Raw genomic sequence first — 17,298 nt, 5'->3', positions numbered from 1 at the left:
CCTGTTTTTCTGTTGATTTAAACCTAAACAGGGACACTTGGGTAGCTCAGTCAGCTAAGCATCCGACTTTGGCTCAGATCATGATCTCACAGCTCATACATTAGAGCCCTGTGTCAGGCCCTGTGCTGAAAGCACAGAGCCTGGAGCCTGCTTCGGATTCTGTGTCTCCCTCTCTCCCTGCCCCTCCATAGCTCGTGTTCACATGTTCTTGCTCTCTCTCCTCTCTCTCTCTCTCAAAAATAAAAATATTAAAAAAAAATAAACCTAAACAAATAAGCAAGTCAGAAGACAGAATTGGAGAAAATGGAAATCTTTATTTTTAAACACTAGTACATTTTCAAGCTGTTTTAAAAAGGAAAAATCATATTAGTTGAAAACTATGCATCAAAGCATATTTATTTAAACTCTAATTTTACAAACACATAATGAAAGAAATATATTTTATAAATATCTACTCAGAATATTATGAAAAAAAAGTGTTTAAAAATAACCGCCCCAGATCTCCCTCTTTAAATATATAAAATTCCCATACAGTTCATAAGAATTCTTTCTCAAGAGCCAAAAATTTCACAAAGGCCAACAACTCAGTTCTCATCAGACACAATCAAAAGTAATAGGGATATAAAAAATTGTAAAAGTTCTGTACAAGGGAAATTACAGATAGCACACGGGTAAATCTCATTACCATACAGGCCATTTGTATTTTAAAAATGTTTTATAAAAACTGCCATTTAAATAAGTGAGAGTCCTTCCCTGACTGTGGAAAATATATAAATGATCACCCTCCTACCTGGGTATGGAGGTTCCCACCCGCTGGGCTTGTGGAGAAAAGTCTCCATGTGTTTCCTGACTAAAGGCCTAATTAGGTCGCATGTGGGACCCGCCTCCTCAGGCAGTGGCTTTTTTTGGTGGGTGATTCATTATTATTTCCTTTTACTTAGAAAAGTTCTTTGGGATCATCGAAGACAATTGCTCACAAGTGAAAGCAGGACTAGGGGATGACTTCAGATTGTTGTGTCCAATTAGTAACACTTGTACTCTGTGGTTTGGGTGACAAACTCTGGCAAGCCTAATTTTCCACTGTCAGAAACACCCCCGCCACCTACCCCAGTGAAACACATCACTGGCCCCAAGGCTGTCCCTTCATCTTTCTTCTTCCGGCCCAACTTGCTTGGTTGCCTACAGCAGTATATGCAGATTACTGTCTCTTCTGACACTTCTTCTGGAAAGAGCTCTTCAAAAATGTGCGGTACACAGGGTCATCCACATATTCGTTCTTAAACCTGGAGCTCAGCACTCTCTGTCTTTTTTTCTCCCCTTGGATTATGTCTGCTCCGTAAAATGTGTCTTCAAATCGCATATCAGAGGCTGTGGACTAGAAAGAGCCAGCATCACAGTGCAGAAGGCACAGCATTTGACCATGACAAGAATGGACAAAGATCTGATCCAACCAACTCAGGATGGGGTGCAGAGGCCAGGCCACAGGCCCAGGATATTGGAGCCTCCCCACCTGCTTCAGCCAGGCTCCTGACTCCATGTAGCCTCACCCCCAGAGACCTTGCCCCAGCAGAAGCAGCACTGAAGTCTTCTCATTTAAATCTCCCTCACTCTCCACCTCCCCTCTGGCTCATGCCCAACCAAGTTTTTGACAAATTTGTCAACAGTCATCTCTAATTCGCCCCAATTCCGATTTACCTCTGGGCCTCTGCCCGTACACCTTCCCTGAAACTGTCCTTGCTCCAGTCCACTTTCTATGACACTTTTCCATCCTAAATTTATTTGACTATTTCTGTTACTTAAGTATTGCTGGCAGCTCACTTATCTGACATTGATAAGGCCTTCCTCCTGCCTCTCTCCTTCCTCTGGCTCTGACTATTGATGTCTCAGGGGTTCTTCTTTCTTAACTATCTGTTCAACTCTGAGGCTCCTGGCATTTTGCACTTCTCCTCTCCACATATGCTCGCTGACCCCTCACACCCATACTCATGGCTTTAATTCCTGCTTCTTCTCCAAGGATGCTCACCCCTCTCACTCCAGTTCAGACCCCCTCCTGTGCACAGGCCTGCACGTCCAACTGCCCAGGAGGCGTCTCAGAGTGTTGACCCCAGAGGCACCTCACATCAAGCTGCCCTACATTGAACTCAGTCTTCCCTCCCCATTACTGTCCTTCCCATACTGCACACATGGCCTACCTATCCTATCCATCTAGCTGCACTGTAGTCATTGGTAATGTCCCCCGCCCCCACCAAGTCCAGGATCCCTTCTACATATTTCTTGTAGCCCTCCCTCCTTTCTTTATTCTGGCTGACTCCCTGGTGCAGGCCTTCACATTTCCTCTGCTAAACCACTGCAAATGCTGCACCCCCCCGACTTTGTTCTATAGAACCACTGGAAGAAAGTGCTTTACAAACTGTCTGATCCCATGACATCCCTGCTTATCATCTTTCAACAGCCTTGCTGCCTTTAAGATGGCACCTGAGATCCCTAGGCTGGACCTACAAAACCTGGCATAATCCTATGCCACGTTCTGGTCAAATAGAATTATTTGCAGTTCCTGACCATGTCTCACTGGCTCATGCTTTTCTGTCATTAGACGTACTTTTTCCTTTGCATGGAAGCTTTCTATTTTCTCTGCCATAGGCAGACTCAAGGGCTCTTCTTCTGGTTCCAGTCAGACTTTACAAGTCAATGCCACAGAATGAGGTCAGTGGCAGAGATGAGGGGCAGGTAAGTTTCTCCCCACTGGGGATTCCTTGAACCCCTTGAGGGTGAGGATATCAGACACTGAGTTCAGAATTTTATGTGTTCTCCACACCAAGCAACATGCCCAGCACTCAGTCACTGCTTAATTGTTAGCTAGGTGAAGGAATGTGGGCTTTTTCTGTTATGCTCAGGTAAAGGCCACATTAGGAGACTATTTTTGCTTCCTAATTCCCTACTGCTTTGCCTTCTAAAATGCATTTCCAACTGGTTTTCACTGAGGTAGATCACTCCTGACAATACCAATGCACAGTGGATCTCACTATCACTGAGGCCACCTCCCCTGGTTGGTGACAGAGGCAGAGTCCAGTTTTGAGGGCTTGAAACACATGGTCAATCATGAAGAAGAGATAAACAATGGAACAGTTACAAAGAAGCTCGAAAACTAAAAAAATGGAGCTACGTGCACAGCAGGCATGTTCCCTGACAGTTCATGAGATGGTTATTCAGGGTAACAGGCTACCTGCACGGGTCCCCCAGACACTCCCTTGTTTCACTTGGGAAGAAAAATAACTAAAAGATTATGAGTTGGTTGGGCACCCTCTGCCATTAGGAGAAAACAGTTTTGTTTCATTCATTCTTGGCAAAGCACTTCCTCCGAGTAATCTTTCCCTTTTGTAAGTGCTAAAGTTATCAAAAGAGAAAATAAAACATCTATGAAAGTGTTGCCATTGTGCGAGAACAGCAAAAGTCAGCCTTTCAAATACAATAATAAAACCGATTTACCAGCAGCTCTACTTAATTATGCACTGTTGCCATGGTTATTCTGTGAGACAATAAAAGGTAATGGGGCCGTTTCTGAAGTTAGTGGGAAAGAACCCCCGCAAAATCACTGAGGTGGACTGCTGACTCTTTTGAAAAATTTCTTCCCAAGTCAGCGTGTGTCTGGGTGAGCAGAAGTCATTAAAATATGAGGCCTCCTGTTTAGCAGTGAGGCTGCTAGCCCACCCCCTCCTTTAGAAAAACAAAAGAGATTTCTCTAATCATAAAATATCTTCCATCAATGACTTTTCCAATTAGATTTGTTTCACCAACTGGAAAAAAAAAATAGCAGTCATAGACCAACTAAGGGCCTGAGGGTGATATACTAACCTGAAGGAAAAGCTGGTTTGCTATAACAGGAGCAGAGGAGTCTTTGATTCAATAAAAACAGAGGTAGCAAACTGGATTTAATGACTGTGAGCCTTTGCTCCTAAAGATATTTTCTACTAGGCTCAACTGTTTGATATAACAGTTTACATTCAGATAATATACATGATTTATATATTTTTCACTGACTTTTATTTTTAATTAAAAAATTCTCTGAGAATAAAAAAAAAGTTGGATGTTGGTATGACTGTTCAGAGAAATGGATCTTAGGAAATTCAGGAGCTGGGTTCGAATAAAGCTATGTAGGAAGGCAACCTGGTATTGGAGCCAAATCTATTATGGAACAAAGAGATTATGATCTGAACAAAAAGCAAAAAAAGCATTCTTTTAGTGTGATTAAGAAACAGTATTTTAAATCCACAAGACCTAGCTGGTGCTTAATCATACACACATTAGAAAACCAAAGACCTGAGTGACTTACAGAGGACTGCCTACTCCATTCCCCATCTTTTAATCTCTAGGTGAGTGAGTGAGTGAGTGAGTGAGTGAGTAAATAAATAAATGAATAAATAAAGGAGTGGGGGCAAGGAAGGGCAGGGAGATGAGGGAGAATCGATGGAAGACAGGAGCACAACATGAAAGGTAGCCATCTTTAGTATCCTGAAGAGGAAAATTTGTTCTTCAGAGATTTAAAGATGTAGGGCTGGACAAGCTATCCAGACTTTTTTAGATCTTTGTTAGGATTTAGCCAATGTCTTTACAACAGGAATATTTGATTTTCTCTTTCCCTGCAGTTTATCTGGCAGTTAATCTATTTTTAGGTGTTTGGGTTCCCTATGTGCCACATTTCTCATTGGGCAGGTACCACTGCTGTACTGTCACTCTTCTCTTGATGATTTCACTGTGAAGGACCTTCCTCTCAAGGATGCAGCTCAGAAAGACAGTTGACACGTGGTGCAGTTACCCTGTTCCCAGAATCCCACCTGACAGGAAAAGGAACTAAATATACAACTGAAGACTTAAGGAATCCAAGGATTTTCCAGATTAAGGTAACTATCACTGCAGAAAAGTATATCATAAGCATGTGCTGAAAACTAAGGGTGTCATTTATTCTGGAAACAAAATTCATTTTAGTCAAAAAAATCCCATTCTTTCAAATTTCCCTGTTCAGGATTTATCATTTTTCAGATATAGTAGATGCAATTCTAAATGAATAAAATTGACTTCATTTCAGGGTCCACTAAATATTTTATGATACAATAATGAAATCTAAGTTATTGTGAATTATATTTTTTAACAACTTCAGTTTTGATTATTTGTCCATGTTTATTTGTCTTTTAATGGAATGTGTAAAGCTTGAAACTAAAAACATTTTCTTTCTTTCTTTTTTTTCTTTTTAGAAACTGCTTTAGTATTCCCACAACTACTTTTGGAGCTTTTTAAAATTCCTTTAGTTATAAAAGTGAGAGCTTGGTTTAATTATGAACTGACATATTAATGAGTTTTTGGAGAGAAGTTAATGTATATGATACGGCTATAGGAAACCAGATGCTCACTTATACTGTGTCCCTTTTAAACAACTATTGAAAACTTCCTTTAATGTTGCTTCTGATGACATGATTATAAGTACATATTCAACAACTATTTTGGTATGCCAATAAATGTTAACATCATTTGACTTCATTATAAAGAAAAACAAGAAACCTACACTGGTTTCCCATTTGGGGCCAAATTTTAGGCTTGCATAAGTAAGGGAAAAGTTGCATTGGCTTTCTGGAAATCAATCCAAATGCCTAAGTATGCTTCCTGCTGGGCTTGGGAAACAGAGGGAGAGGATGAGAGATTCACATGGTGGATCCCCAAGGGGTATTTGCCAGCACTTACGAAACGAGCTTTCACTCTCTTGGGTAACTCTTCGTCTAAAGTGTAGATGTCCTCTCTCTTCATTGCTATCTGGGATCCATCTTCAAATTCAACCTAATGAGAAATAAGATATCATGCATACAACAAAACATACACACAATATCACATATACACATACATACACAAAGAAGCATTCACCATTTTTTTCAAGGTTCTAAGTAACTAAAAAAAGGGAAAAAGGATCAAGCAGAACAAACAAGAGGACCAGCCAACAGCTAAAGAACAAAGAAAAGCTCTTTCCCTTTATTAAACTAACAACATATGCTTTCAAACAGGCCAAAATTCTTGAAAATGAGTGTCTTGGAATATGTGATATGAAAACTTTATCCCTTCCCCCTACCCCCAAAGCAAAAACAAAGAAACACAGCGGCTCCTCAATGATTTCTTCGAATATGAAATTATGGCCAATTTGGCATTAAGAGCTGGGCCTGTCAGTACCATTTGTTTCTTTAAGAGGCTCTGACACACTAAGAGGGACAAATGATGATATATTTACTCTTGTATAATAATCCTCCAGGATAAAGTAATTTCTCAAGTTATTAGAGAACGTTCAAAACTCACTTCTATAAAATTCAACCATTTGGCCAGAAAAATCCCAGGTTCTCAACCTCATAACATGTAAAACCACAATAATGGGTGAAAACTTTCATCTAAAATGAAATTTAAAACTTTTTATTCAAGTAAATCAAATGGCATCAAATAACTGCATAACCAGTATTTTCAACATTTTAGAAGATTTTGTCAGAGAAAAGTAAGTGACACTGGTTAAAAGAAACCAAGGGCATCTGGGGGAAATTCATCAAATTCCCTATTCAAAGTAATTGGTCTTGATTTAGTCTTAAACCACACATGAGCTCTATCAGGAGCAAACAACAAAAGGGATGCAATCAGAGCACAATATATATATTTTTTAAGTTTATTTATTTATTTTGAGAGAGTGAGCACAAGCAGGGTAGGTGCCGAGAGAGGAGAGAGAGAAGAGACAGAATTCCTGATGCAGGGCTTGAACTCAACAAGCCCCGAGATCATGACCTGAGCCAAGGCAGACACTTAACTGATTGAGCCACCCAGGCACCCTTGTTTTACTCCATTTCTCTCTCTCTTTTCTTTAATATTTATTTACTTTCAGAGAGCGCAAGTGGGGCAGGGGCAGAGACAGAAGGGGACAGAGGATCTGAAGCAGGCTCTGAGTGTTGACAGCAAAGAGCCCAATGCAGAGCTCGAACTCATGAATCGTGAGATCATGACCTGAGCCAAAGTCAGACACTTAACCGACGGAGCCACCCAGGTGCCCTCAGGGCACAATATCTAATATGTTCTAACCCTGAGCCACTTATGACATTTTTGAAGTTCCTAAGTTGTCTGTCTGAATTCTTTAGGTGTAAGCAATAAAAATAGGCTTGTATTTCTGGTTAAAAGGTAAGTGAAACTTTGCAGCTGTACTAGGTTAATAATAAAAAAAAATCTGCTGGACTTCAAAAAATACTAAAATTAGGATAATATATATAATTTTCTTTTTATCCATGTACTACACACATTTGACTAAGCTGAAACAATCGGTTGGAATTAGGTCTCGGTCACAGGAGAGCTCTCCCTGTTACTTCCCAGAAGGCTGAGATGGGAAGGCTTTTCTTCCTGGCCTTATTTTAGCAGAGTGGTTTCTTTAATATTTAATTAGGCCAAGGCGTCATCTCATTTATACATTTTGATAGCACAGCTAGAAGTACTTGTGCCTACCTTTCTTCTGTTTTAGATCATTTGAAAATTCTGAAAAGCGAAAAAGGCAATTATAAAACTGAAAAGGAGTATGGTGTGATGACCAATCATCCCAGGACCCAGGGGTCTCCCGGGATGCACGACTTCTAGTGCTAAAATTAGGGACAGTCCCTCACAAGCTAGGATGGTTGTTCACCCTAGTTGGGACACAGCTTAGAGTAAACTCTGGTCCTTCCCTTTACCAGCTGTGTGATCTTCAACAAATTATTAAATTCATGCAACCTTTTTACCCTCATTTGTAAAATAGGAGTCAAAAACATTTATCTTGCAGGGCTACTGTGAGGGTCAAAAAAAGTGCACACACTTAGCATATTTAGCTCTGTGCAATAGGTATTTTAGTTGTATCTTTTTTGTGAACATCTTTGCTTATTCAATGATGAGGCTGAACAGTTAGACACAAAACACAAAATGATCTCAAAAGGGCACTTGGTTTAATGAGGAATTTTAAATTCCTTGTACTTGAGAGATAATTTTAATATTAGTCTTAACTTTTTCATGGAGTCTATAAATATGCTTATAGTTCTATGTTGATAGGCCATCATAAATTCCACTGAAGTTAACATACTGATTACTAATTAGCCTGAATTTCATCGGGTCCTCACTGTGATACTTTTCATGTAGCTAAGAGTTTTGCTACATGTAAGATGCTTCACTTTTACATTTATTGTTTAATTAAATGTCATTATTTTCTTTTGAATCATGTAGTAATGCTTCTTTTCTAGGAGTCTCCACTATTATCAGTCTGTCTTATGTTTTTTTGCCTAATTCTGGATGTTCTGATGCAAAGAAACTCCAGCACCTACCCTATCACAAATGACCTGAATCTGCAACTTAACACTATGGACCAATACAAAGGGGAAAACAGCCTTGACACACACATGCACACACATGTGCACCAGTACACACACCTACAACATACACATAAATGTGCTCTCCTACCTGCTCACCTTGGGTTTTTCTAGGCCTTAAAAAAATGTTCGTTTCCTAAACTTCTTTGAACCCCTTTAATTACATTGTGCTCTAGTTCCTGATTCAGTGTCTTATAATGTACTCTGCCACTTAAACCCCTGCCCCTTATCAGTCTTTGAACAATTCTAAGCTGAAACTGGCAGTCTTATCATTCTCCAGCTGTTTTTAACTTAATAGGCCTGAACCTTCTTACTCTTTTCTTCTTTTAACTTCAATCTTCCTGTTTTTGCTCTACTGCTTAGCTTGAGAATGTTGATTTCTGCCATCATGTTACTGAAAGTACTACAATGTATGGATTCTAATAAATGTGTTCTTTTTAAAGTCTGAAGGAGAGCCACCTGGGTGGCTCAGTTAAGCATCTGACTTTGGCTCAGGTCAAGATCTCACGGTTCGTGAGTTTGAGCCCAGCACTGGGCTCTCTGCTGTCAGTGCACAGCCTACTTTGGATCCTCTGCTTCCCTCTCTCTCTCTGCCCCTCCTGTGCTCATTCTCTCTCTCTTTGTCTCTCTCAAAATAAGTAAATAAACTTTAAAAAAAAGTCTGAAGGAATACAAACGCACATCTGCCATCCATGTTGTTTTGTTAGAGTTTAATTCATTCTCATTTCTGACAGAGATAAAATATTTTCAGTTTAATTGCATATGCACTCTTTAATAATATGCAGAGTTCCCTAGTTAACAGAATATCCAACCAATACCTCTACTTTTCATTAAATAAGCACTCCATTAAGTTTAAGTGGACAAACAGCCACAACTGTGTCAACACACAGTTGATTTAGGTTTGCTGAGACACCCAATGGAGGTAAGTCTCTCAAGCAAAAGCCACCAACTCAGGGGCTGCTAGCTGATGAACAGCCATCACTGTCTTGGCATACAGTGAGATAAATCAGCCAATTAGTCTCTCCCCATATGATGTAAACACAAGAAAGCAGCCTACCGTCCAGTCGCTTATCTTTGGGGCCTACCTATATTCTTTACAATTAAACCACTCATCAAATGCTAATAGAGTTTCCCAGTGTTGAATTTGGTAATAAAACTCCAATATCTGTGCCATCAGACATTGAACCTTTGCCTCCTTTAAAAAAGAAGAGGTGCTCCAAATTCATGTGGCCTATTCATCAGCAGCATACTGGATATACATGTGCCCTCTGGCTTCCTCTCAGTGAACATCTCACACAGGACAGCACTCACCTGGTACATGTGGGCAACATTTGATCCCAGATATTTTGCTCCATAGAGTTTGCCATCAGGCCACTTGACTTGGACAACTTCTCCCTCAGCAGGAGGGCCCAGTTTCACACAGTCTCGGCTCTGTGGAAGAAACACAGACAGGCTTTTCAAGGCAAGTGTCTAAGTGACTGCATTTAGAACTTAGCAAATGATGAACTCCTGGCAATTAAAAGGAGTTATTGCCTCTGTTTTATGGATTATGATCTTGCATGGGTGTTCAGGGGAAGAGATATGAGCCAAAGGAGTACTTAAAGATTCAGCCTACATCATAAAGTTGCAAAGGAGCCACCATAAGCCAAGCAGGAAAAAAACAGCAGCATTTACATTTGCTACTTGACAAAGAACTGTTCAGAGGGTAACTAAACTATGCATGGAAAGTCCTTTAGCTGAAGAATAGACCAGCTCATGATTTACAACACCTGACATTTATATAGCATTTTTGCAGTCAACTAAATGCTCTAACACACAACTCATTCGATCCTCATAATCAGTCCACAAAGTAAGCAGAGATTATTAATTATCCCCATTTTACTGGCAAGGAAACTGAGCCTCCAAGGAGGCTCCTTTAGGTTATCAGTATCTCTGGAGGAGTGAAGCTTAATAGGAGGATAAGAAGTGGGATAGCTAGGTGAAAGTGGGGCCAGGGAGGAGCACAGTGAGGTCCGAGCTGTCAGGCTGTGACAAAGCAACAAGGGAAAGGAAAGCAAGAAGCATCTGCAGCATGGCAGGTGAGGCTGGGAGGGTTGTGTGCTGTTTAGCAGGCCTCTTCGGAAGACCCTTGGACCTCCCCAGAAAGTCATGCTTCTATTGGCTGTCCATTAAGTGACCAGCCCTCTTCCTTCTACAGGCATCCATGGTGGCCATCCAAAACCCATCTTCTTCTCACTCATGTCTTGGACTCAACAGTGCTTCCTCCTAAGGCAGGGGTTCAGAGAAAAACCCAGTAGTCCACCCTGGAAGGTGCTTGCTTTTTGGCAGGGAAGGGAGGTAACAGGTCAAATAAAATGTTTTCACAAACATAGTTTGCAAACTCTTAAATTTGTATGTATTGGGTATGACAGAGTGAAATTTCAATACAAATGAATTAAATACTTGACCTCTTTGGTAAAGTTTTTGCACATTTAGCAATTCGTGTTTTGCTAATATCAGTATTTTACTGATGAGGCCAATATGACTGATTGAAATGCACACTTGATCAATCAAGCTATAAATGCAGACTGGGCATGGTTCTATGGTTTAAATGAGAGGCGCACACAGGAAATACTTAGTTGTTTAGGACTAGAAATCCACCCTCTATTCCTTTCCATTACTAATAGAAATTTTGCATTATAAAGAAGTGGACATTTTATTGTTGGATTCAGAATACACATGAGAGGCTCAGCTGTTCATTTTCCTCACTGCAGATTCACTTCCATTTAAAGCTACAGGCAAAGAGAAACTTGTGTGCTCAGAAGCTCTATAGAATTGACAGTCTGCATCTAACTTAGTTAAACAAAGATAAGTTTCTCCTTGGCCTTCATAATATTTGGCCTTAGGGCATGCAGAATTGAAAGGGCAGGCTATAGAAATGTTTTCTAGCTATGTCCCTGGGGTTATCCTCTTACTTTCCATTTCCCTTCCAAAGATGAACCTGGTACTAAGAACACTGGAAGGTGCAGCTTCTAAATAGACACTATCCAGTCTGCTAGCCTGGGAAGTGATATCAGCTCAGGGGTAACTGAGCTGAAACCTAGCAGAGTGGGGAATGGGGGAGGGGGCACAAGAGTATGTTTCTTCCCTCTCTTCAAGTTTTCTTCCATGTGGAGGAAGCTCCATTGGGGTAAATGTTCCTGGTTTCTTTTCCACTCTCTCATTCATCCACTCTTCCAAGAGAATAAGCAGTGACTGAACTTTGTTGTTGAGTTCTCAAGGATATGACATTTTCCAAACTATGCACCATAGAGCCCTGGGGCACCACAGCAAACTCACAGGGGCTCTGTGGGATATTTTCAGGGGAAACCCAGTGACACTTGTCAGACACCCAGCTTACCACTACTACTCTTAAGTTGTTTAGACCTAACTCAATACATGGAACTGTGGACACTGTAAAAAAAATTGTGCTGAAATACTACTTGGCAATGAAATCTTGACATCTGCAACAGTGTGGATGGTATTGGGGGGTATTATGCTAAGTGAAATAAGTCAGAAAAAAATATATGTTTTCACTCCTATGTGGAACTTGAGAAACTTAACAGAAGACAATGGGGGAAGGGAAGGGAGGAAATAGTTTCAAACAGAGAGGGAGGCAAGTCATAAGAGACTCTTAAATACAAAGAATAAACTAAAGGTTGATGGGGGGAGCAGGGGAAGGGGAAATGGGTGATGGGCATTGAGGAGGGCTCTTGTTGGGATGAGCACTGGGTGTTGTATCTAAGAGATGAATCATGGGAATCTATCCCCAAAACCAAGAGTGCACACTGTATACACTGTATGTTGGCTAACCTGATAATAAATTATATATATATATATATATATATATATATAGAGAGAGAGAGAGAGAGAGAGAGAGAGAGAGAGAGAGAATATATATATATATATATATATATATATATATATATATATATATAAAATTTGTGCTGAGATACCCAGGGGCTGTGAACCAGTAAAGCTTGGTAATTGTGGCTTTACCCCCTCACGTTCTCTTTCTCTTTGGAACCACCCTGTGGGCAGAGAGCACAAGTCCTGCTCTGTTCCTTCCATAGAGAGGAGCTGGTGGTGTCCTGAAACCCTGTCACTAGGAGGCCTGTCTGATCCTCAGATGCAGTATTAGGAACTTTGTTTGCCCACAGATATAAAACCACACACTACAACATCTGCTTTATTAGTAATGAAGAAGATCTTTTCAGTCTCTAAATCCTGACTCCGTTGTCTCTTTTGCTTTTCCTCAGGCAGGATAAATTCTATTTATTGGGCCCTTATTTAATCCAAATGGAGGGAATTCAAGGCCTTGTGGAATACAGAACATGCACTCCCCATTTACTCACCTACCAAAAACAACTGCCAAGCAGGAGACTTAGGTCTTTAGTTTTAGAGATCTGACCTTCATCAGAGATTTTCTAACCTTTAAAATAAATCTTCACAACAAATCCTGACCTGAAATTTTAAGTACCATATCACTGAGGTATGGCAATGGCCACAGAAATGTGGTCTAAGCAAAACATGAAGATACTTGAGCAATTTATCATAAAAATATACCTTGATAAATTAAATGTATGCAACATTACCATGTGAGAAATAATTATTTTTTAAAAAGGTGTTTGAGAAAAAAATGTCTGAGATACAGTGTGTTATCTGTCTTACCTGTCCATTTGCCCTTTACTCACAAGTCCCAATTTGGTATTGCCAGTGCCTGACCTCAAAGAGCCAATGTACAGCTCAGCCTCCACTAAGTTTACTCTGTGTCAGCCCCCAAAACCATGACAGAATCTAGTAAAGACATTGCAGTTATCTTTCTCAATCTTCTTGCTTTCAGAACTCTTTTTTTCTTTATTCATAGGAGAGGAAGAAAGAAAAATAACCATCCAACTACAATATACAACATAAAATTGGGTGTGAACTCCTTCCCTCCTCCACCACCAGGAGGCGTCCTTCTCATCCTCTGCCAGGTCAGTTAGCTGGAAGTGGTTTTATTTTGATTTGCATATAACTTCATTTAGTAAGTATTATTCACTGTTTACACCCCAGCTACTTTCCAAAAAGGATTTAAGGCAGCTCATAGTAAAACATAAAAAGGTTTATTTCCGTAACATCTAGTTTCCTCCATAGAGAAATGGTTTCAACTCACCAGCTGTCTCAAAATTTTGAGTTTGCTAGAAACCTTCTATGACTACATGGAGTACAAAGCATCCAAACAGGAATGGAAGCAGAAGCACATAGGTTGATGAAAAGAAGCTGGAAGGTTTGACACTGAGGTTCCCCTGGTCTCTCCAAAGCAGGTGTCTCCAGAGTCACTAATCCAGTGTCTGTTTACTGACCATCCGTGTGAGACACTAGAGGAGCCACCAATGCCCAGGGACAGAGGGCCTCTTGACCACACCTGGAGGCCTGTCAGCTCTGGGGCATGAGCACCTCAGGGTCTCTGCAAGGGAAATCCATGATCACTTCAACCAGAAAAGAACTTCTATTCAATTCATAGATTGGGTTTCTGAATAGGATTTCAGGTTTAAAGAAAAAAAAAGGTTTAAAAGGTTTCTGTCAAAAATCACAAGTCTGAAAAATAAAATCACCTGTCTAAAACTGAGGGGATTTAGTTTGTGGAGAGCCCCAGTGAATGGTCTGCCCCCTCTTTTAAAGGCCTTCAGCTAGCTCACACTTCCCTGTGCTGTGCACAGGGAGTATGGCTCCTTACAGTATGGTCCCAACCATCAAGGCACACATTAAAAATGAAGATTCCAGGGGTGCCTGGATGGATCAGTCAGTTGAGCATCTGATTTTGGTTCAGGTGATGATATTGTGGTCCATGGGTTCAAGCCCTGCGTCGGACTCTTGTGCTGACAGCTTGGAGCCTGGAGCCTGTTTCAGATTCAGTGTCTCCCTCTCTCTCTGCCCCTCCCCTGCTTATGCTCTCTTTCTCAAAAATAAATAAACATTAAAAAAAAAATTAAGATTCCAGCCTCCCACCCCCATAGCTCTGTGTGACCTAGGGGATTTTGTTAAAGCATTCTAGAATTTGAGATCTATTAAAGGATGTAAAGGATGTAAAATGCTAAAGAGGTCTTTTCCTAATGCAGTTCTTAGTGTGTTGCTGGAGCAAGTAAACACCTTTGCTGGGAAATTATATGCATTAAAACTTTGACTAATGCATTTTCTTCAGTTGCTGTCTGGACCCTCAGAAGCAGTCTGGCTTCACCTGACATAAATAGCTGTTCACCATTTGCTGTACTGCCTCCAGGGACATGTAAACCCCCCTAAAGCCTGCCAGGGCCCCGTCCACAGAGACACTGGTGTCTGGAGCTGCCAGTAAGCCTGTAGCTAGAACACTAAATAGATGATGTGAGAATTAAAGACAGAAATCATAGTCACAGTCAAGAGCGGGCTTCTGGCTATGATTAAAGGGCTCTGATGAAAGGACTGGGATGGGTCACCAACCCAGGCAAGAGCATGGTGTCATATCACACTCCTGCCATAGTCGGGGCTGACTCCTACGCTTGCTCCACCAACTACAGAGACGAGACGAGCCGCCAGTCTGATTACCTGAATTCTGAAATCACTGTGTTCTTGGAACTTTTACTGGGGCCTATGAAAGGGACCTCTGCAAGTGGCTGTCCTTGAATGATGCCTGCTTTGCCATCCTCCCCCCAGACCCAACCCCACCTCTGCTCCTAACACGTAGAAACCACAGAGCAGGCAACCCGTCTATCAGTTCAGCTGTAGTACATGAAGACAGGGTACTTGAACTCCCAGTAGTTAATTGCCATATAGTCTGGAGCCTCTGGCAGTCCCCCTTGGGGACAACGTTTAAGTCACCAGGAGCAAACTGATACCCGCAGCTGCTGGCATTTTGAGGGATAATCACCTGCTCATTAATGGACTCTGGCAGGGATTAACAGACTGACTGATAGCCATGTACTAATTGTACTAGCTATCTATCATTTGGTTGGCTGCCCGGCATCTGAACCCCTATCTCCCTTGCAGGGTCTCAGTGGGAGAAAGAGCTAGCCTGCCATTATAGACACGGGAAAATGCCAGATACTCCCTTACCCAGCCTCCCTGGCAGCAGACATGGACAGGGGCCTGGCCAATTGGCTGCACCTGCTCAGGAAGTAGAACCTGTGATCAGAGATGCAGGGAAGCAGCAGAGGGAGAACAATCTCAGAAGGCAGCAGTGGCAGCCATAACAGCAGCACCCACGCACCAAAGGCACAGCAGGGGGCCAGGCTGACCACACACGTGGAAGCAGCTGTGTCCAGGTCCATGGCCTGGTCCTGCCCATGCTCCAACTGAGCAGCCTCCCTTGTTTTCACCTATTCTCTGACCTTGTCCTTTTGCATTCCTGGAGATGCTGTGGGCTTCCTAATAACTTCCCACTATATTCGTTTATTGCTTAAATTAGTTACAATCACGTTTTGTTGCTTACAACTGACAACCCTGAATGGTAAGTAACTGCTGGTTTGGGTGATGGCAGATCCTTCCTCTCACAAACTAGAAAAGACACCTTTCATTTAATGGTGGAATATAAAACTGGGGAGCTTCCTAGACCACCCAATCCTCATTCAAATAATTTATGAGGAAAGCCATCTTTCAAAAAAGAAAGGAACATATTCACAGCACCACTTACCTAATCACAAGGCTTGGCCCTAGATCATTTGTGACTGTCCCCGGACTTTTCATAAACACCACAATCTGAAGAGGTACTCTCTTTAGGGATATCCACAAGAATGCAACCCAGGCCATAAAGGTAAGTCAAGTATCCTAATCAATGGTAGGCTCTCAAGTGGACTCTTTTGAAGGGAATGCATCATATTTGGATGGATTAAATTCTGGACTATTTGTTAAATAGAAGTCATATTTCATATCACCCTTCATGTAGAGATAACAAATATAGAAAATACTTTAATACTATTTTTCTTAATAATTCTTTGTTCTGAGTATCTACTATAATTTCATTAGGGGAAATTACAGATTTTTTTAAAAAAGATATAAAAAACAAAAACAACCCAGATTTCCATCACCCAGAAGTAAATGCTGTTACCACCTGTTAGGATGGCTAAAATCAAAAACACAAGAAACAAGTGTTGGCAAGGAAATGGAGAAAAAGGAATCTTCATGCACTGTGGTGGGAATGTAAACTAGTGCAACACTCTGGAAAACAGTATAGCGCTTCCTCAAAAAGTTAAAAATAGAACTACCATATGACCTAGTAATTGCACTACTGAGTATCTACCCAAAGAAAGTGTAAACATTAATTTGAAAGGGTTACATGCACCCTGATGTTTATAGCAGCATTATTTACAAAAGCCAAATTATGGACCCAGCCCAAGTGTCCATCAACTAATGAATGGATAAAGATATGGAATATACATACAATGGAATATTGTACAAAAGAACGAATACAAAAGAACGAATCTTGCCATTTGCGATGACTTGGATGGATCTAGAGAGTATAATGCTAAGCAAAATAAGCCAGAGAAAGACAAATACCATATGATTTCATTCATATGTGGAATTTAAGAAACAAAACAAATGAACAAAGGATAAAAAGACAAACCAGAAAACAGACTCCTAACTACAGAGAACAAACTGATGGGTTACCAGAGGGGAGGTGGGTGGGGAGTGGGTGAAATAAGGGGACTAAGAATACCCTTATCATGATGAAATGAAAAATGTATAGGATTTAATCTCTATATTGTATACCTGAAATGGATATAACTGTATGCTAACTATACTGGAATTAAGATTTAAAAAAAATTAAATGCTGTTACCATTTGGATTAATCTCTATGCTTCTCTGATTTTTACAAAGTAGGCCCTCCTATATATACATAATTATTTTTCATAACTACAAACTTTATTTT

General features: G+C 40.8%; 1 protein-coding gene across 12 annotated transcripts in view; it reads right to left on the bottom strand.

Moving 5' to 3' along the window:
- Nucleotides 1-366: 366 nt before the first annotated feature.
- Nucleotides 367-17,298, bottom strand: part of KDM4C (lysine demethylase 4C) — a 473,115-nt gene continuing 456,183 nt past the window's right edge. For 11 of the 12 annotated variants that reach the window (XM_040460839.1, XM_040460852.1, XM_040460848.1 and 8 more), the window contains 3 exons: nt 9,708-9,827; nt 5,734-5,826; nt 367-1,375 (listed from right to left, as the gene is read on the bottom strand). In XM_040460839.1, coding sequence (XP_040316773.1) covers nt 1,199-1,375; nt 5,734-5,826; nt 9,708-9,827 — 390 coding nt within the window. In that variant the 3' untranslated portion in view covers nt 367-1,198. The remainder of the gene's footprint in view (nt 1,376-5,733; nt 5,827-9,707; nt 9,828-17,298) is intronic. The other variant, XM_040460844.1, reaches the window with a different exon arrangement.

The sequence above is a fragment of the Herpailurus yagouaroundi genome, unplaced genomic scaffold (genome assembly GCF_014898765.1).
Source record: "Herpailurus yagouaroundi ecotype Mexico unplaced genomic scaffold, PumYag 252, whole genome shotgun sequence".
Lineage (NCBI taxonomy): Eukaryota > Metazoa > Chordata > Mammalia > Carnivora > Felidae > Herpailurus > Herpailurus yagouaroundi.
The sequence above is the reverse complement of the archived record's forward strand: the minus strand, read 5'-3'. Positions and strand labels throughout refer to the sequence as shown.